The sequence below is a fragment of the Sciurus carolinensis genome, chromosome 11, assembly GCF_902686445.1.
Source record: "Sciurus carolinensis chromosome 11, mSciCar1.2, whole genome shotgun sequence".
Lineage (NCBI taxonomy): Eukaryota > Metazoa > Chordata > Mammalia > Rodentia > Sciuridae > Sciurus > Sciurus carolinensis.
The window spans coordinates 77,127,503-77,148,707 of record NC_062223.1 but is presented as its reverse complement, the minus strand read 5'-3'; the positions used below and the strand labels follow the sequence as shown (position 1 = coordinate 77,148,707).

At 38.4% G+C, this 21,205-nt stretch overlaps 1 protein-coding gene across 5 annotated transcripts in view; it reads right to left on the bottom strand.

The window, feature by feature from the left end:
- Positions 1–21,205, bottom strand: part of Pold3 (DNA polymerase delta 3, accessory subunit) — a 101,859-nt gene that overhangs the window by 50,758 nt on the left and 29,896 nt on the right. For 4 of the 5 annotated variants that reach the window (XR_007103908.1, XR_007103909.1, XR_007103910.1 and 1 more), the window contains exons 9-12: positions 20,716–20,822; positions 15,832–15,944; positions 14,364–14,442; positions 9,067–9,346 (exon numbers count right to left, since the gene is read on the bottom strand). Coding sequence is in view for 1 of the 5 variants with exons in the window: in XM_047516676.1 (XP_047372632.1) it covers positions 9,144–9,346; positions 14,364–14,442; positions 15,832–15,944; positions 20,716–20,822 (502 nt within the window). In the remaining 4 variants the exon portion in view is untranslated. Of the gene's footprint in view, positions 1–7,298; positions 9,347–14,363; positions 14,443–15,831; positions 15,945–20,715; positions 20,823–21,205 lie in introns of those variants that run through there. The other variant, XM_047516676.1, reaches the window with a different exon arrangement.

The following is a 21,205-nucleotide window of genomic DNA, read 5'->3' as shown; positions in this document are numbered from 1 at the left end:
TGAAACAAGATTGCAACACATGTATTCTGTATGCATGTAGAATGATACAGCTCATCTAAAACAGAGATGTCCTGATGGATCAGTCATGAATTTTACAAGTGAGCAGAACCACAAAGATATGCACTGAAGCATTAAGCCCAACAGCACTCCTCCTTACTTTGATGTAACATCAGTTTTGATAGTTGGATGTACTGTCTATAAGTAAAGTGGGCACTCTAAATTAAAACTTAATGCAGTATGACATCTCATTTTTCTTACATGGGTAAGATTTAAGCCCAAGGAATTGTTTTGAAATTGGTAATAATTAGCACTTGTTGACCAACCACTACATAGTATAAGATTATCTCTAATCCTATAGTTACCTTGAGGTAGGTATAGATTCACCTTATAGGCGAGCAAAGTAAGATTGGAGAAATTAAGTGATTTTATGGAGTCATGTTGATAATAAATGGGCACTAAGCTCTATGTGTCTCCAGAGTCCAAGTGCTTTGTACAAAATTTAAAAAGTGACAACCATTTACTTGATAGTAAAAAGTGGCCATTCTAAAGCGTGTAGGCTGGGAAGCTACGCAACTCACATTGTGAACCACATGCAATTCTAAATTAGATGGAGGTATTTTATGCAGGAACTTCAGGATGACTACTCCCATATTTTAGGGGAGAACTTAGGGGTTTACAGCAAAAAAGACTTAATGCTAGAGAAAAATCATATCATAAAGTCCCAAGGGTAACAGTCATCCAGTGAATGCTTAATATGAACACCAATCATGATATACAAGACTGCTGACTGCATTCCACACCACTGGGGAAGACTCACATCAAGAATGAATGACAACAGGATGGTCTGCCTCTCAAACCCTAGCTCTACCACATTCTAGCTGGGCGGCTTCTATGCTACTGAACTTCCTAATTCTTGAAATAGGGGTAACTACACCTCACAAAATTGTTAAGGAGTAAATGATATAAAGTGTATGAAAGCTCCTAGCAATAGGATAGGTGTATGATAAACATGAATTCAACTGACCAGTCTGAGACTATGGGTCACTTTGGCCCAAAGAATTCCAGGGAGATGCAGTCAGTTCCAGATCTAAATCAGAGTATGTGCATGTGCGTCAGAAAAGGGCCTACATGAATCCTGAGTGGAACCGTGGAACCAATCCCATCTCCATGCTTTAACTAGGACCATGGCTCAGGCAAGAGCCAGAGGATTTCCAAGCGTGAGATGACCCAGCAAAAGGCTAATCATTCCACAATGAAGTCATTCCTAATACTCTTCTATCCTGAGTTTCCAAGGGGATCAAGGGAGTTATCTGCCTAAAAGGGAACAAAATTCAACTTTGAATTATTTTCCTCTACTTGCTCTGTCTCAAGATGTAGAGGCAACTTGGCTCTTCATACCAGTTCTTGATCCAGTTGACTAAGGGTGATATTTTTCAACATATAAATCTGAGATGTCAAAATTCTTCCTATTGCCTCTAGAGCAAAGTCTAAACTACTTAGTAAAGGCCTGTGATCTGGACCCTACCTATTTGGCCTTATAGCCCACTATTCTGCCTTTCACCAAGTCATTTTTTAACTCTGAATATTCCATGCTTTCTCAAGAGCCAATTCCTTCAGCACTGAATGCCTTTCTCACTTTTCCACCTGGCACACTCATTATTCTCAAGACTAGTTTAAGCACGTCTTCCTCTGTGACTCCTCCCTTAATCCCTCAGGCAGTCACAGGCAACCCTTCTCTGGGTCCTGTGGGCACACACCTTCTTCATGCACGACGAAGGACATATTACGGTAGAAAGAATACAGGCTTCAAATCAGAAAGAATAAAATCCAAATTTTGGCCCTCTCTCCACAGAAGCCAGAACAGCAATCAGAGGAGAGAAAGCTATAGCCTCTAACTTAACATATAGTCCACTGGTATCATCTTCTGTTTAAGGAAAGAAGACACAGGCGATTGCAGCCAAAGGGCTCAGAGTCCTGAACCACTGGCAAGATCATCCCGATGAGGGCTGACAATTTTAAAGGTATAATTCAGTTTGCTCCCTTTGTTACATGTGATGGTGAATCAGTATCCATGCAGGTCTGCTAATCACAAGCATTTATAGTCTAGTGCCTCTACTTTTTAGTTATAAATTTATTATTAAAAATAAACATGTCTCACTAGGTGCTTGCCTGTAATCCTACCAACTCAGGAGGCTGAGGCAGGAAGATCACAAGTTTGAGGCCAACCTCAGAAACTCAGCAAGACACTGTCTTTAAAAAAAAAAAAAAAAAAAAAGGCGGGGGTTGCTGGGGATGTAACTCAGTGGTTGAGCACCCTTGTGTTCAATTCCTGGTATCAAAAAATAAAAACAGGGCTGGGGCTGTAGTTCAGTGGTAGACCATTCGCCTAACATGTGCAGCACTGGATTCAATTCTTGGTACATTTAAATAAATAAATTAAAAAAAAAAAAAAAACCAACCAAACAAAAAAGATGTCTCATCTTTGCCAATTACTGGGAAAATCATTTAAACTCTCTGAGCCTTCCTATCTTCATTTGTAAATTGTGTTATGAGGATAAGAGAAATGTGTTTAAATATCTAGCAAATTTTGGCCCTAGGTAAGCATTTAGGGGGCAGGTATTGGGGATTTAACCCAGAGGTGCTTTATCACTGAGTTACATCCCAAACCCTTATTTTAAGACAGGGTCTTGCTAAGTTCCAAGTAATGGTGATGCTAAGTTGCTGAGGATGGCCTTCAACTTGTGATCCTCCTGCCTCAGCCTTCTGATTCACTGGGTATACAGGCATATGCCGCTGTGCCCAGCTAAGCATTTTTATAAATATTATGAAATCTTTGAAATATACCAACATGCACATGTTTTTGTCTTTTCAAAAGATTGTCAGTCTAAGAAGGCAAAGAACTTGTTATCTGTTTCTCTTAAGTCCTCCACAGTAGCCAACAGGGTTGCTGAGCCAATCAGTAAGCAATCAAGAATTCAAGGCACACTTATGAGTGGACCACACATTTTTCTTAGGAGTTGGTATACTGTGAAAAGCAACATGATGCGAAGTCTGAACACCCAAGTTGCAGCCTTGTTTCATTTCCTCACAGTGAGATGTTGATCTAACACAACTGCCTGGGCTTGTTTTCTGTAAAGTGGGGACAAGAAAGACCTTACAGGATTTCTTAAGGAAGAAATAAGAGAAAAGTAAAACATTATATAGATAAATGTAGGTTATACTAAGAGGGACAAGAGAAATACTTTCATTAGGTATTATGGTTTACAGGAAAATGGGTTTACCTTCTGTGCTTCCCAGCCCAGAACGGACTTAAAATAGCAGTCTGCCATCATTATGCTGTTTATGTCATCTTCACCCACCTTTGAAGTTTGAAGAAGTATCCCAGAGAAACAAGGTTTTGATATTCAAAATGGAAACCAAGACCCTGGCCTAAACCAGTTGCAAACATTGGGCAATAAATTCCCAGGGGCCACTTTTCTACCTATCGCACAGCTTAAATAGAGCAAAAAAGGGGCAAATTCCCTTTCGATTTTCTTATAAGGCTTAAATCAAAGGCAAGGCCAAGAATTAAATGATCATTTTTAGGAAAACTGTTCTTGACTTAAACTGAAACCAATTAAATGGATTACATAGGGAACTATACTCTATTTAGAAGCGTTTCCTGATGATCTAAAATTAATCACAAAACTATTTTATCCTAGCCTCTTTAAATTCTTCTTAACATTTATTAGTCTACTTATCTAACTTTGTAATTTACTAAGTATGGTATACTGAACATAATTGAATCTTTGTTTATAGATTCAAGAGCATTTGGCAGGGATGCTGTAGAGAACTCAAGCATCAGATGAACGGTTGACTTAGATAAACATTTAGCTTGCCTTCAAATCTGAACAACTAGGTTAACTTTCCCTTATAAAAATGAACCTCATCAGACGATATGGAAGTATAAACTAATATATAGTCAAGAGGGGATATATCACACAGGTTAAGACTAAGCTAATGGAATTAAACTGTCAAGATCTAAATCCTTGCTTTGCTACTTATACTAACTGTGATCTTGAGCAAACTACCTCAGTTTGCTCAGATACAAATAGGAATAAAAGTACCTATCTAACAGGGCTGCTAAGATTAAGAATACATCTCATGTGCTTGAAACACTGCCTGGCACACAGTAGGTGCTCAAAAATGTTGAGTTATTCTGCTTTGTATTAGTTTAATAATATGTGTTAAAATACTAGGGACTGCTTACCCATGCATTATCTTAACCTTTTAAGGCAGATGGCAGCTCATTTTAAAACGAGGAAACTGAAGTTCACAAAAGCAGAGTACCTGGCCTATGGTCAATGTCAGAGGCTTTCTGTCTCCCAAGACTGTTGTTTCCATCATAGCACCCTGCTTCCCCCATATGCAAAAACTGTTGAGGATGTATAAAATTGAGTTGAACTGATGCTGAACCAGTATATATCCTATAAACTGCCCTTTGAAATAATCCTACTACCTGCTTGCTTTCTTGTCAAAACTCTAATTCTTTAAGTAGAAGAGAAATACCTCCATTAAAGATTCACCTCATTTTACATATACCAAGAGGGTATAAATGGTGAGTGAAGTTCAGTCAGATAAAATCCACTAAAATGGTGAACTTCCTCAGTTGTTCCTGTCTTAAATCCTTTGATGTTCTTTGCATAGCATTATGAAAATTTGCTCATTTTGATGATCCCAGTTCTTTTCTGAATTATTAAGTCCCTTATCTACCATTCATCTAAGCACTGTCTCAATTGCTGTATGTGTGTAGGTCCTATACTCTAAAATGGTAACTTCCAGGCTCTTGTAAAACTCCTAAAGTATCTTTTCCAGGACTAAACATAACTAGCATTCAAGAACCGCTTGATGCTTTGAATTTGAATGATTCAAAGCAGACACTAAACAAAGTGGTTTTTCCATTCCTCAAGAGCAATCCAGGAAATGACATGCCATATGGAAGAACCTTGAGAAAGAAAGCCTAAAAGACCAAAAGAAGCTAAAGAAGAACTAGCCATGGTGAACTTTGAGCATTAAAAAAGAAGGTGGAGAGAACCAAGGGAGGCCTTCAAGAAACAAGAAGCCTTGTTTGGCAGAAGCAAAAGGAAAATAAAGGAGGAGGGGAGTTTGGAGATTCAGACAACATTTAAGGTTTGAAATGGAAGGGGAATTCTAGAGTTAAGGTAGGTTCTGATCCAATGGAAAATTATTGGATCAGAAGCCTTACCAAGTTTCTCTGGCTGAGAAACCTGGGTGGCAATGTGTGGGTGGCCCACACTTAAGAACACAAAAAACTGGACACAGATACAAGTGGAGAGAAGTGTCATGCAGCAGGGAGTGGCAAGAGTCGATCCTAAATGCAGTCATTTGGGTACAATGTGCCCTTCAGAGAGGGCATGGTGACAGCATGGGCTAATTTACAGAGCTGCCAGAGCAATAACTCAGAAAGCAATACTGCCTTCTCACGACAAAACGAGGCAGCCCCTGAATGTTTCATGGTGGTAAAAGCTGCATTACAGCATAATGAGATCCCGGAACCAATGAAAGGAGACAAGTTTACCAAAACGAGTCTTGACACAGAGTACGTTTCTGGCAAATACATTATTAGGCACTCCTTCTACTCATGTTCTGAAGAAACTATTTAGTTTCCTTATAAGGCCCTTCTCAGCTCTCCCCTGTATAACAACTAATGTCTTCTTAAAGAAACACAGATAGAAAAGGAAGAAAACTGTTCTACTCACATGCTCCCCCCACATGCCACACTGTTTTTTAGGAAGCAAAGTGAGGTTGCTTTATCACTGAGAGTGTCAGAGGCCTACCAGCTTATGAAAACACTTTTAAAAACCTATTCTGCTAAAGAAATCTAAGTTGATGAGGAAAGATAAGAGAAACAATGTAACGGTCTATGCTGGCTGCCAGAATTAAGCAGCATATTTTAACCAAAAGAGTTTTCTTTAATCCTGTTAAAACTTTAATACTACTAGACTCAAGATACAATGTACCAATGTGGGTAAAAACACTATTATGGCATACATAATCACAGTGCCAGCTGTCACTCTTAACTGATAATCAACTTCTAATGTTACTTCTTAAAATCCTCCAGTTGGCCCTCATTATCCACAAATAAAATCCAAAACTTCTCAGCAGCACCCCAACTTTACTTCTCATACATTTCCCATTTTCAAATTCTACAGCCCATCTCCCTGACCCACCCCTGCCAAAAATACAAAAATTTTAAAAAGGCATGCTCCTCTGCCTGGAAAATCCTGTCCAATTCCTCCAGCTTGGTAAAATCCTACTCATTCTTCAAAAAATTGGCTGTTATCCCATCCTCCAGAAAGATTGCTTTGACACCCACCCTTCTATGAACTTTAGAGAACTCTGTGCTTATTGTCACTGCACTCACATATGGTACTGTTCAGTGGCTTGTCTCTTCCACTGCATCCTGAGGACAAGAAACAAATTCTATGGTTTCTATTATATCCTCAAGTGTCCAAGTCAGAGGCCTGGTTCATAGTAGACACACAGTAAGTGTTTTAATGAACAGTAAGTATTACTATCTATACATCTTTCTTCCAATAACAACAAAAAAATCCACTCTTTAAAACCTGTCATAAAATTGGATAACTGTCTTTTCCCCTTTGACCAGAACAGCTGTACAGCCAGAACAGCTGAGAGTATACCATTTGGGTCAGATTCTAGATAACTTTCAGGAAGCTGGTGGCTGATTGCATCATTCGTGACATCAGAAAGGAGGTCACCATCTTTGGAACAGCTATGTGGCTGCCACTGTATACCAATGCTACATACACATTACTTTAGTCTTGACAACCCACAGTAACTCATTTTAGCTCTATTTTGTTAAAGAACCTGAGGCTCAGAAATTTGCTCAAGGTCACACAGCTAGCAAACGATGAAGCCAAACTAATATAATGTGCAAAGTCAGGACTAGATTTTCTTCTAAATGACCTAAAAAATGAGGTTGGCTGAAACTAAGATTTCCCACAGGGCTGAAAAAATGATGAAGGCAGCAAATAACTTGTCCATCTCAGACTATGGGTATGCAGTTTTAACAACATAAACTGAAAACCAGCCTTGTTCCTGTTCGGAGTTTAGATAATTGCACATACTGCTGGCTGGCCTGTCAAATAACAGACTCATCAGAGACATTAGGTTTGAAGCACTGTTTTAAAACAACTTCTCAAATTTATTTAATTCATGTGGATAACACGGTAGAGTACTTTGTATAAAAAGAAAATTAAAAAAAAAAAAAGCTACCACTCAATACCAACTTAGCTTCACAGCTCTGAGTTTAGGCAGCATGATGGGCATAGAGATCACAGAACTTACATTATCCCTTGAAAGATGAAACTCCAACTAGTAACAGATTTTTCCAATTCAAATTCAGTTTTATTAGAGATCCCAGCATAGTAATTAAAAGGAAAAAAGACTGGATTTTTGCTTTTTAATTTTCCATTCCTATTTTAAAAAATGACTAGAGGCAATGACAAAAATAACTGTTATAAGGCATTTTTCTCCAGAAGTTTTTTGTCAAGCTTTAATTCCAGGCTTTCCATACTTTTTTATTTTAAAAAGAAAGAATTTGGGAGTATGTCAGCCTTGGACTCAGCTTGCTATACAGAGCCTCTGCCTCTCAAGTCCTACACATACTGCCAGCACTCATCTCCCAAACCTCTGGTCTCAATCAAGTCCATGCTTGGTTGCTAAAAAAGCTCATGTTAACCCCAAGGTCAGTCACAATCCTAACCTTCAACAATAGACAGTTGATTGCATCACTTACAATATACACCAGGCTGAGGCAGAAGGAGCAGGTCAGACATCCCTTGTCTGCTATGGGTTAGTCACATCAGCAGATGAGCCTGGGTTCCCTTCCACACAACTCACTGTGCAAGATCACTGCCATGCCACCTCAGTCCATTGATCTCACTGCCTGCCCAGATTCGGTGGAAACTGCTTGAAAGTTATATTGGAGATGATTTTTCTTAAGTAGAAAAGAAAATGTTTCATTATCCATTTAGACCTACCATTCAGCCTCTCCATCTCTTCTTAGGGAGCTTCTACTGTAGGCAAATGGGGGAGTTGAAAATAAAGAGGAACAACATCTGTGTACAAATGTGTGCCTTAAATTCTTCTTAAACTTCCTGGGAAATTGCCGTTTCTGAATACCCCATTTCCTTGAGAGGGAGAAATTCTATGTATGCATTGTACACTGCATGTAGGAAGTATTTCTCTTTCTTGTCTTCATCTCACTGTATGGGGTTCTACTCTCTAGGTATTGAAGTGGAAGGGTGGGGGAGCAAAAAACCACAAAGAGCACAGTATTCAGCACACCCTGTGTCAGCAACATGACAACTCCTCTAATATCATCCATGCTGACTCTAAGTAATTTCTGGTGGAGTTGGATACATCATTAAATTTCTATTTGTGCTCTGCCTGAGGCTTTTCCCTAACCACTAATTGCCAGCAAAGGTCTAGAGAGCTTTTGTGAAAGGAGCAGAACGCAAGCAATGTCCTGGGTCTGTAGCCAGGTGTCAGCATATCATAAAATGGAAGAAGATGATTACAAGATTTTTGTTTCAGCTTTTAGTCCAACCAAGATTTAAGATTTACAGAAAACAGCTTTATGAGGCTAGGGGACAGAAGTGTGGTAGTGGGGAGAGGAGGACATAAGGAGTAGTAAACACATTCAGTAGAATTCAGGAATAAAAACATCCACACAACTTCGCAGAACACAGAGGAACAAGAAGGAATACTTCCTGAGCCATAAGAGGATCAGGGTACAGGGTGAGTGGGGCACAGTGGGTAATTCTGAAACCTGTTCCAAATTAATTTTGGAGTGAATTTTCTCCTAGACAGGTCAAAGATTGTGCTTTAAAAATGTCATTAGAAGGTAACAGTTTTTTAAATATCTTTTTGCCTCCTGCTTCCAGATGACTCTTTTGGTTAAAAACCAGAAATAATATAAACCTCACAGGCTAGAAGCACAGTCTTTTGATACTGGTGAGGTGAGAAGTTAGATGAACTTACACAGTAAGTGAGAGCGTTTATATTTCTTGGTCTTCTCCCTTGACCACTCCAAGTCTCTGACCTGCCACAGATAGCAGTTATTTCCTCTGGAAGAAGCCAGTAATGGACACTTGTCTGTTGGCTTTGCCCAGAGCAGTAGTCCCTTTTTTGAGGCCCTTTCGTTCCTCTTTGGGCTCTTTTTTCACAGTCATGGCAGGAAGTCTCTGGACACAGGATGTCTTCGTCTTAAGCTCTTCTTCACTATCTGTGCAAGATTCACTCTCGTAAACTTTTTCAGTTACTAGAATAAGGGGAAAAATGGGGACATGGGTGAATTGAGTAATTTACCAAGAGAATGATATGTCTGCCCCACCCCCACCCTGCACCCCACAACAGAACCTTTCTCCTATTGGGAGACCCATTAAGCCTCAGGTAGAAAGTATATGGCTTTTTTAGCTCACATAGTCTCTAGGTGGGCCTAGGAAATTAACATTCATCCCTCCTTCCTCATGCCATTAAATGGGCCTTTATCATTGGGTCCCATTCTAGGGTAGCTCTACATTTGAGTCATCTGTATCTCACACACCTACTTATAATGCTAGAACCATGCTTTAATTGGTTCTATCTTCATGACCCACAGAGCTTGCCTACTTCCACTGTTGGTTTTCCTGGTGTTTTCTGGCCCACTAAAGCCCCCACTCTGTCTAGTTAGGCTCACCATCATGAACCGCCCTGGCTAGTTCCATCGTTATGTTACTCACTCTCTGTACATCCTAAGCACAGAGAACTGGACCTTAATTAATCAACAGATCAGTTCCTAGTTTTGAGTGACTATAAAATAACCCAAGATTAAATAAACAGGAGTCTGCATCATGAAGATAACTGTCCCAAGCAAAACCTAGCAGAATACTTTATAGTTAAAAGGAAGGACAATAATAAAACGAGAGGCAAACTTACTAGTTTTCTTCCTTCCTATCGGCTGAAGGCATAAGTTGCCTGTTCTTCTGCCATTAAAACTCTGCAAATCCTTCCCCCAGGAAAACTTGGAAAAGAACTATACCACTGAGTAGTCATTCATTATTAAGCAAATCCCAAATGGCTCAGGCAGAAACAATAGTTTCTAACCACGTCACAGAACTGATGAGGGTCTCTTCACTACTACTGTATTACATACACCAACCACAAGTCACAGTACAATGCCACCTTTCTGTGACTTTAGAGAGCTGCAGCACCAATGCCATCTAAATTCTTTCTCAGCCTTTCTGGTTGTAGCAAGTGGTAGAAAACATCTTTTCTCAGATTAAAAGAGTACCTTAATATGTACAATAAATGCTCAAAGTATCAAAGTGTAAGGTATTTTTCCCCATTAAAGAACCTAATAGTTTTGAACTCCTAATTATTAATAATTCTTTCTAATGTATTAGTCAGTTTGTTCTAAAAGGCACAGTCTTTGAAATTTAATATATCTGTTTTCTAATACCTAGTCTGTTACTTATATACTCTCAAACTTTGACATCAGAATCATCTGGTATGCTTGCTAAAACATAAATTACTAGGTTCTATTTCCAAAGTTTCAGATTCAGTGGATCTGGGGTAGGAGCTGAGAACTGCTTTTTTAACATGTTCCCAGATGACACTGATGCTGGTCTGGGGATGATATTTTGTGAAGCAATCATCCCCCCGCACCCCCACTGTTATAATGGTGATAATACTGCACCTCAGGATGTATGGACATACCTAGCAGTCTTTGGCACGACTCTTTTTTTTTTTTTTTTTTTTTTGCGGTGCTGGGGATCAAACCCAGGGCTTTGCAGGGCTCTTTAATGCCATTTTTTTCCTGCACAATGGACTATGCTGGAGGTCAAATGGCTACTGCCACTATAGCATTCCTTTACCCTTATTCATCTAATCCTGTAAGGGTTCCATAATTAAAAATCCCCTACTTAGGAGTTCCTAGAATTTCTTTATTTTCAAGAGCCTAGAGCTTGCTTTGATGACTCCTACAGACTTAGATGCTAAAATATTTATATATGTGTGTGTGTATATATTTAAAGAATAGCAAGCGTGTGTTTGGTACCAGGGATTGAACCCAGGGGCACTTTACCACTGAGCCACATCCCTATCCTTCCTCCCCTTTTATAGAATTTTATTTTGAGACAGGGTCACCCTTAAGTTGCTTAGGGCCTCGCTAAGTTGCTGAGGCTGGCCTCAAACTTGTGATCCTCCTGTCTCAGACTCCTGAGTTGCTGGGATTACAGGTGTGCACCACCATGCCCAGTATACCAAGTGTTTCTGAAGGCCTTACTTCTCAATTGTGCTCCTCAGGCTAGGGGCATCAGAATTATTAGAAATGCAGAATCTTAGGTCCTACTTCTGGTCTACTGAACCAGAATTTCAATTTTAGCAAGATCTTCAACTAATGCATGTAGTCAGCAAAGTCTGAGAAATCTTTCAGTCTTTTTGAGAAACTACTTAGGGAATTTCCATGGACTACCTAATAGCAAGGGGGATCTACCACCCCCATCTCACATGCAGCTTCAAAAGCATTATGTAACAGGATTAACGGGACAAAATTATGAGCTGTGATTTATTCAATATCTTAAATTAGCAAAGTCTGAAGAGCCATCCATAAAAAGGAAACCATTACTACTACTTGGTGTATAAGCCTTTGCTACTTCATAACTATATTCTGTATTCAAATGGCAGTATGTTTGTAATATTATACTTCAGCATCAATTAGTTTGTTATTTCACTACTTCTTAATGAAACCACTGGCTGTCTCATTGCCAATTTTGTGTAATACATTGCTTGGGGGAGTTAAAAACCAACCAGGGCATCACTGACAAAATTTCTTAAGCAGCACACTCAGTACACCTTAAAAGCTAAAATGTGTGCTTCTATGTTCAAAGTTGTAGCCACTTCGAACTACAGGACAAAGGAGATTTTGACTTAAAAATCCTAAGCACTTTAGCTGAACAACATGCCATCTTTCTCAGCTATAATTAACAAAAAGTCTGGGTTTTTAGTTATTACCAAGTATCTTGGTAAATAACCAAATGTCTAGTTATTACCAGATATCTTTTCCATTCAACTGCTTGGCTCTTAGAAATTCAACCCTGTCAGAAGCTTGCTGCAAATTTATCTCAGGGGCCCAACTCCCCATTCCCTGCTGCAAACTCACAGAAAAGGAAAGATTAGCCTCTTAAAGTCATAGAACAAATGTGGTCCAGCACAGGACAGGGCAAGCCCCTTTTGCTGGTACATTTGGAACAGTTTGAGCAGAGAGGAAAGCAGAACTCCTTTGTTGGTAACCAGAGCCAAGATGCATTAGGTCGAGTTTGGACTAAAAACCTTACCAAAAAAAGTACAACGTGAGCACAGTTTTCCTTGTTGTGTCCAAGGCTCTTAATAGTCATATTTGAAGACAGGAGTGCAAAAGAGTCCACATCCCACACCTGGTCAAAACTTAAGTATTGTGTTTTGCACAAAGCAATAAGTAATTAGCCACAAATTCCTAATGAACTGTCATAGAGGTATCTTTAACTTCTTTCTTTTGGGGGAGGAAGAGGAAAAGACTGGCACTGGTGCTTTTGCTCTCTTTGAACTAAAAATGGGGGTGGGGGAACTAAGAAATTCAACTGTAAATACATTTATCACCACCAATGACCAAACCACTGTCTTGAAAATGAACTGTATTAGAACACTGAGAGCAAAAAAACAAACCAAAACAACAAAAGGTCATAAAATAAATCCCAGCTCAAAGTCCAGAACCATAGGCAAGTCACAAGAAATTTGGCATGACAACCACAAGAATGAGAAGTTATACTCCATTTATGTATGATGTGTCAAAATGCATTCTACTGTCATGTATAACTAATAGAACAAATTTTAAAAAATTTAAAAAGAGGGGCTCTGATTGTGACTCAGTGATACGGTGCTTGCCTAGCATGCATGAGGCCCTGGGTTCAATCCTCAGCACCATATAAAAATAAATAAAATAAAGGTATTGTGTCCGTCTACGACGAAAACTTTTTTTTAAAAATTTAGCATGGAAAGAGAATTCACACAAGTAAGGAATTTTATTACCTAATCACATGCTACAATCAAAATGGCAGGGGTCTTTTAAGAGGAATGAGAAGTGGGGAATAGTGGGATGGGGCACACAAAAGACAGAACGTTTTCACAAGTTTTAATAACCACATTGCCTAAAAGCTGATCTTTCAAAGCCAATCAAACTTTTTAAGACAGAAATTTGAACTAGAAAAGGAAAATCAAGAAAGGGGAAAGGGGCCTGGGGTTGTGGCTCAGTGGTAGAGTGCTTGCCTAGCATGTGTGAGGCACTGGGTTTGATTCTCAGCACCACATATAAATAAATGAATAAACTAAAGGGTCTATCAACATTTGAAAAAAATATTAAGAAAAAAAGAAAGGGGGAGAAACCCCTAAAATATCCAAGATGTGGCAAGTGCCACAAGAGAAGAGAAACAGTAATTATGGGCGCTCCAACCAACAAGAGGTTTATTAAGTCTAAATCTAAAACTCTTTCCAGACACAAAAGCACAGTGTTGGGATCTAAGCATCTCATCAGGCCTCAAGTGCTAAATCCTAAATGCCCCACAGAAGTCTGGTCTCGAAAGGGTAGAAGCAGCAAAAACATGGCTGAAGAATCAACTAATGACTCAAAACTTGAATTTGAATTCCCTTCTGGGCCTTCATAACAAGTACATGCTTTTACCTAACATGGTTTACAAAGAGAAACAAAGGAAGCAATGTGGATGAATCATACTCTTCTAAGAACAAATGGGACCAAACACCAAAGACTCTTGATTTTCTCTTCAGAGTCTAATCATCTATTCCCACTTCAAAATCATGAAACAATCATTCTATAAAAATAAATGTTTCTCAATGTCTATGATGACATCTTAACTTTGTATTGTGATTTCCACCCTGAAAGTCTTTAAAGATAATTAATTACCTCACCTGAATCTTCAGAGCAACCCACATTCAGTCGAAGTATGTATTTCCTCTCTATTCCACAGATCAAGCAACTCGTCACCAGAGATAATAAGACCTTTAGATAAGACCTCAACACTTACTTTTATGATTTAAGGCTCAAACAAGAACCTGGGTGTTCTGACTTTAGTTGGAGCATTCTCTATACTTTGCTACTGAACATGTGGGTTATATGTGACAAGTAATATCAGCAACACTTGGGGGTGAGTCATATACACATTTTGAGATGTACTGCTCTACACAGGATCATGGTGTATTTCTATGGTAAAAAACTCTCTGGATTTGAAGTCCCAAATTTGTCTTACCTATGCAGCCTTCCTCATCCACAAATGTTTTAGATTTCAGTACACGTTTTCGTTTTCTTTTGTTTTCTCCACTTGAGCTCTAAAAGATTAGAGGAAGATCAGAGGATACAATGTTAAGTTGACCAATGAAGTTGTCAAGAAAAATAACAAAAGCTTTTTTAATCTAGAACAACCACTCCCCAGTATTGATTTAATGATTTAAAAAGTTAAAAGAGGAACTTCAAACTTTAAGGAAACTAACCCTACCACACAGACAAGTTAGGTTTACTGTATGTGCACGTTTGATGTTTCAGTGTCGAAGAGAAGGAAAGTACCACGCTGAGGAAAGAACTGTATTCATTCTGTCAACAAGTTTTTGTGGGGTAGTACAGGTGCCATGGTTAAAAAGACAAATTGGATAAAGATGCTAGCGGAGGAGAGAGTCAAGGAAAGAGACCATTACAATACACTGTGTAAGGGCTTTAATGGAGAGGTGGGGCAGATATTAGGGAAGCACACAGCAATGTCCTTTAAACCAGACCAGGGATTTCTTAGGAAATGCCCCAGCACAGATACTTGCCATAGTCAGCCTTGGCATTTCAACATTACACCCACCTAATTCAGTCTGAAACAGGTATTACTAATAATATTTTCCTCTTAACTCCACAGGTCTTTCATTCCCTCCTCCCTTCAGCTAATGACAAAGTCAGTGCAAGATTTAAATAAGTCTTCACACAATGGATTAAGGACAACTAAGAGCCACAAAGGAAAAAGAAAACTTGTCAGTGCCCATTCTCAACACTTCACTGTCTACACTAATAGAAGCACACGAGACAGTTGAAGAGCATTCAAAATTGTATTTCCCCACTTGTTCTCATCCAGAAGAATTTCCAAAAAGCAGCAAATGTTCATGAGTTCTTTGTTCCCTTCTATCTTTCACACTTGCTCTGATGCAGGTAAGACCTCTTGGGTTTTTTTCACCCTTTTTGTGGTACTGGGGATTGAACCCAGGGATGCTCTACCATTGAGTTACATATCTAGACATTTTTATTATTTTGAGACAGGATCTCACTAAGTTATAGCAGGCCTCTTTTTGCACAATTCCAATAGGAACTGTGTAACAGTAGCCCTGGTACTAAAGGTCATGCAAAACAAAACAGCTCCCCAAATCCACCTCTTTAATCACCCTGAAACTGACCCACAGCAAAATCTCCCTAGGCTAGAGGTGTAGCTCGGGGATAGAGTGCTTGTCTAACATGTGGAAAGCCCTGGTTCAATCTCCAGTGCCACAAAAATAAAACAAAATCTCCCTTCTAGTGAGAATAGAGGGAATTGCCCATTCTGGTCAACCTGTAGGGGAGCAGAATAAGACAAGAACCATGTACTGGCATTTGTGACTTTTACAGCAAGAGAAATAACTTAGCATAGTAACTATAGATCCTTGGGCAATCAAGGATACATGGAAAGGAAGTCTCCCAGTAAAGTTTACCTTGACAGAAGGAGGCTCAGGCTCAGACTTTTGCACTGGATCAGGAGGTGGAGATACAGGAGGAGGTGGGGATGGTGATTCAGCTTCATAAGCCCTAGGAGAGTCTGGGAAGACTGAAATAATGCAACAAGTTTAGATAAGAGAATTACAAGCTCTAGCTGGTAGAACTTCTCCAATGGCATCTCTAATGTCCAGTAAAGAGCATTTTGTAAGCAAGTTGGTTGATGACAACCAAGAACTTAGCAGTTACGTACTTATCTTCAAAATAAACATGAATTAATACAACTAAAATCAAGGAATCAAAATTTATTAGTGCTAGAAGTACCTTAGAAGTTATTTTAGCTAAATGCTTTATTTTACAGCTTAGGGCATAAAGTTGATTTATACATATGCATTGAGCACCTACCACCTGTCATATATTTTACGTTACCCTCACAACCACCCTGAGATACTATTTGCATATTACAAATGAATAAAAAGAAGTTCATATAGATTCCTTCACTTGACAAAAGTCACACAGCTTGTAATTGAGACCAGAAGTTTTAAACCCCAAATCAGTCTGGTTGCACAGCCTTCCTAAGCCAACTATCCATGCCACCTAATGATTCGTGACCAGACATTTTCTCTTCAGATCAAGTAAATGTAAATAATCCTCGGATTACACCCAATGCTCCATGCCAGAGACTTTGTGATCTGAGGATTATTTGCAATCTTCTGAGGTGTTCATAAGATTGAAAATTTCCAGCTGATATTAAGAGCACAAACTTTGGGGAAGAGATCATCTTCAAAATAAAAACTCTAAGATCTCAGTATTTTGTATGGAAATTGTTTTCAGGCTTGGTTTGTTATACCAAGAGTGAAAGAAAGAACTCTTTCAGGATATAAATGGTGCTATGGAAGTGGTATCACCTAAGAGAGTGCACCAGAGGGATCCCATCATTTCTCAACAGCTACAGAAATAGTGGTCCTAGCACAAGGTCCATTTAGAGGAAAAGTGAAAATCCTCAGCTGACCTATTGCTTAATCACCACAAAGAAACTGCTGGTCAAGGGACTGGGTAGCTGCTTAGCCTCACCTGCTCCCTGAACTTCCTGGCTGCATTCAAACTCTTAACACAAGTCTTGGATCTGAAATTCTCCCAATTGATTAGGTCAGTGCTAAAAATTATGACAGTGGAGGGTTCAAGGCCAAATGACCTAAAGAGGTGAAGCAGAACAAGAGCCAAAATGAAACAATAAATTATACACTTCAAGTATGAAATGGGCCCCAAAACTTTATAAGCACTGGGAAACAAAAGACAGAAACATAAAAGGAAAGAGGTCCAGCTATTAACCCAGCTCAGGGAGATTAGCACATGATGGGAACTCAAGCAAGGGAAGTGTCACACCCCAAAACCAAGCACCCATTGTTCTAAACCAAAGCTGTTAAGAAAGCTGGGTCACAATGGCAGATGTGTTACAGTGGTCAGAGGAAAGTGTAAGCAGTAAGGAAGCCAAAGAAAAGGAGTTTTGAGTACTCACAGTAATAAATTTATTTATTCTATTTCCAGTTCTGCAACCACTTCACTTATCCAAGGAAAACACTCAATCTCAGTAGCACCCGCTTAGACCCCTTTTACCACATGGCTTTGCAACTGTGTTTATCCACTACCCACCTCCAGACTCTAAACTCCAAAGAGGCAGGGATGCCACAATTCCCCTGGCACCACATAGCAACAACTTTTTTTGTTTTTAATAAAGGAAAATAATCATTTTCTGAACTAAATTTAGGATGAGGCACATCCAGGTTAAGGAAGACTTAGCACAGACTCTTTCTTTAAAAAGTCTCCAAGAGAAATATTATAATAAAGGAATATTATGATCTCCCCACATAAGAGGGAAGAGAACAGAGGAAGAATCAAGAGTCCTTAAAGAAGAAGAAATTTCAACCCATCCCTGGAAGATGGAAGGCAGATGGGCGAAAGGTGACAAAAGAAGTAGCAGTCAATTAAATGATACAGATGATAGAGATTACTGTCCATTATAAAACTTTTCTTATGAGCTGAAATTGTGTATATCTACTACTTTGTTTAAACTTTAAAAAATTTTTAAGGAAGGGTAGAAAAAACTAAAATTTTCTAGACTTCTCAAACACTAATAATTTCTTTCTTATAAAATCCCACAAATCACTATTTGTTTTAGACACCTGAGGTTTCAAAGACATTTCTTTAAAAATCTGCTCATTCATTTGCTGGAATAGAATACAATGTCAGTTTGCCTTAGTATTTATCAAGCCAAGCTTTCTAACGACATTATTTTTACAACATATTTTTAGTGACATAAACCTAAGGAATGTGGGATGCATCCATGTATCTTAAATATATTTATAGCAAATCTGCAACTATTCAGATGAAAGATACTATAGTAAAATAGAACTTATGCCAGGAAAGCAACTTTGGTTGGGGCAGAATAAGAACTTGTGGTAAAACTAACTTCAGGGATCCAGCAATGTTACCACTTGCTTGTCAAAGAGTCCTCTGAAAGAGATGTGCAATTAGAATTCCTGGAAAGCATTCACAGATTCCTAGGACCTAAGTTTTTAAAATGCCTATCCTTACCTTAAAAAAGGAATTTTAGAGATGAGGAAACAATTAAAGAAGTGAAGTCATCTGCCTAAAGTCACATAGTTAAGTGGTGCAGGGGAGATTTAAACTTACTCTAACTTCAAAGTTCTTACATTTCCTCCATCCTCGCTGCTTCCCTGCTAACTACTAGTTTAAGACAGTAGATTCAGCTAATACCGCATAATCAGTGCAACAGAAATAAAATGATAATATGTTAGAGACTGTAAAGAATTAAAATAAAATAACACTGGCTTTGAGACAAAGAAATTTAAGAATGACAAAGGTTTCTAAGTTTAGTTAGAGGTCAAAAACTATCCTGCCAGGGAAAAAAACTTGAGAGCCTCTGCTCTCTATCATCTGTTATTTTAGGTTGCTTACCTCCATTACATTTCTTTATATTTCTTTCCAAATTAAATAGCTCCACTCATGTTTCTAATCACCTACGGATATATATTATTTTTGTGGGCTATGGATCAGAAACTACAGAGAACATTTCAAAAATATGTAATGATGTCCAATCAATCAACCACAATAATTCCCTGATATAAAGCTGACTCTCACTACTGCTAGAGTATTTAGGGGTTTTTTCCCTTCTTCTCCCAGTGGTGCTGAGAATCAAACCCAGGGCCTCACACACACTAGGCAAGTGCTCTATCACTGGAGTTACATTTCTAGCCTTAGTTTACCTTTTTAAATGTACATCAGGCTGATGGTTTCAAAGCCTTGTTCAGAATCTTCCCCCAACTTCTCCTAACTTTAAACAGGAAAGACTATCTTAATGAGCATACATCACTAAGTTTACTCAATTATTTTCCCATTTGTTTACATGGAATTGTCCTTATTTCAAGTCTTAACTGGTGAGAATGTTTTCTGATAGTCTTTATTTCATTCACACACCTAAGAATCTTCCTTTCAGTAACCTTGGTCAAACCATTTTGATAAATGACATGGAGTGAAAATATAGCAACCGCCCCTCTGGGATGCTCAAAATGACCTCTCCTCATACTTATTTCAAAGAGCCATTAAAAAATATACCTCTGAAAAAATATACTGCTCTTCTCACAGGACATCAGAGGCTATAATCCTTAATGCTCACCCATAAATGGCAGGATTTAAAGCTGAAAGAGTCAAAATGGTACTTCTATCACAGAGATTGAACTTCCTGGGGCTATTTCTTAGGTCTCTTCATTTGCAATACAGTCATCTGCTTACAAGCTTGTTTCTTAACTCACTTGTACAAGCTAAGCTACTACCCTTAGAAAAGGGAACCTCTTTCCATTTTCAGTTCTTCAGACAGCCAGAGTAAAGTATCATACTTTGAGTTTTGTCCTTTGACAGCGTAGCAGGTTCCTCTTTGCATTCATTAGTCTTTAATCTCTCTCTCTTTTTTAATAATTTTTAGATGTTAACAGATCTTTATTTTATTCATTTATTTATATGTGGTGCTGAGAATCAAACCCAGTGTCTCACACATGCTAGGAAAGCACTCTACCACTGAGCCACAACCCCAGTCCCTTTTAATCTTTTTTAGTATCTGGTTTTTTTTGCATTGTTTATGTACCTTTAAATGATACTGACTGCTTTGGACTGGATTTCTCTCTAGTACCTAAAATGGTTTATACATATGCCAGGAATTCTCGGAGAACTGATTATAGTAGCTCAAGCTTTTCACCCCTGGTTTTCCAAGCATGCCTTTGAAGGTAGCATATTCAACATTTTCTCTTTAGCTTCTCTATATATACTTTCCTCTATATTATGTGGTATGATGTCTTCATTCTTAAGAATACTTGACATTCTTTTAAAAAGCATATTGATTTTCCAGGCCAGACTCTTGCTCTTATTCTGTTTGCTTATCTTACATTGCCCACAATCTAAAACTAGAAGGGTACATAGTGTCATTCTCTTTCAACATTTTATGATTTTACTTCTATGGCATAGAATACCAATATCCTTGATGCCTTGAATATCACAATTCTTAAGATTCACAATAAGGTAGACAAAGAAATACATCCCCATTTAAAAAATAAATAAATAAAATGTATTAGTATATTATTAGTATTAAGTAGTACTTATCCTCTTTCCCTTTTTGTTGGTTATTTTGGCAAGTTACCAAAAGATCATGGTTCTGGTTAAAAGGCTAAAGTAGATTTCAAACAGAAATAGATGCTTTGTTCTCTCAGCTTTAGGACTGGTACTCTCATCATGACCCATAATAACTTACTTTGTTCCTTTAGCATCATAAGAATTGATCACCTTAGTAAAAAATTAATAGCAATACCCACCTTCATCTTCACTGCTGTCAGACTGAGGAAGTTTGATTCTTCGCCTCTTTTTCTTCATGATTTCAGTTTCTTTTGTTTCATCATCAGATAAGTCTACTCGCTTACCCCTGTTGCCATCAGGAATAAATTAAGCAAAAATAAGTATTTACATGTGTTATGAATCTTACTTTATAACTCATGGTCTTAATTCCAGAGGGTAGAAAAGAATAGTCAAAGTATACCAATAAGGATATGCTGCCAACTAACTACACTAGGTCACTTCAAAAAGTAACCAGAATAAAAAATTTCTCTAGCTCTTTGTAGACTACTGGCAACTGCAACCAGGTTATCAAGAATTTTTCTCAATGCTTTCTTACTTTTCCCATTGGCCTTTTAGTCATTTGACAAGAATTCAATGAGCAGCTATTATCTATACATATAAGGCTCTTTGCTAAGCATAGAGGATGCAAAGATCAGGAAGGAAAGATTGTTCTCAAGAAGCTCTAGTCAA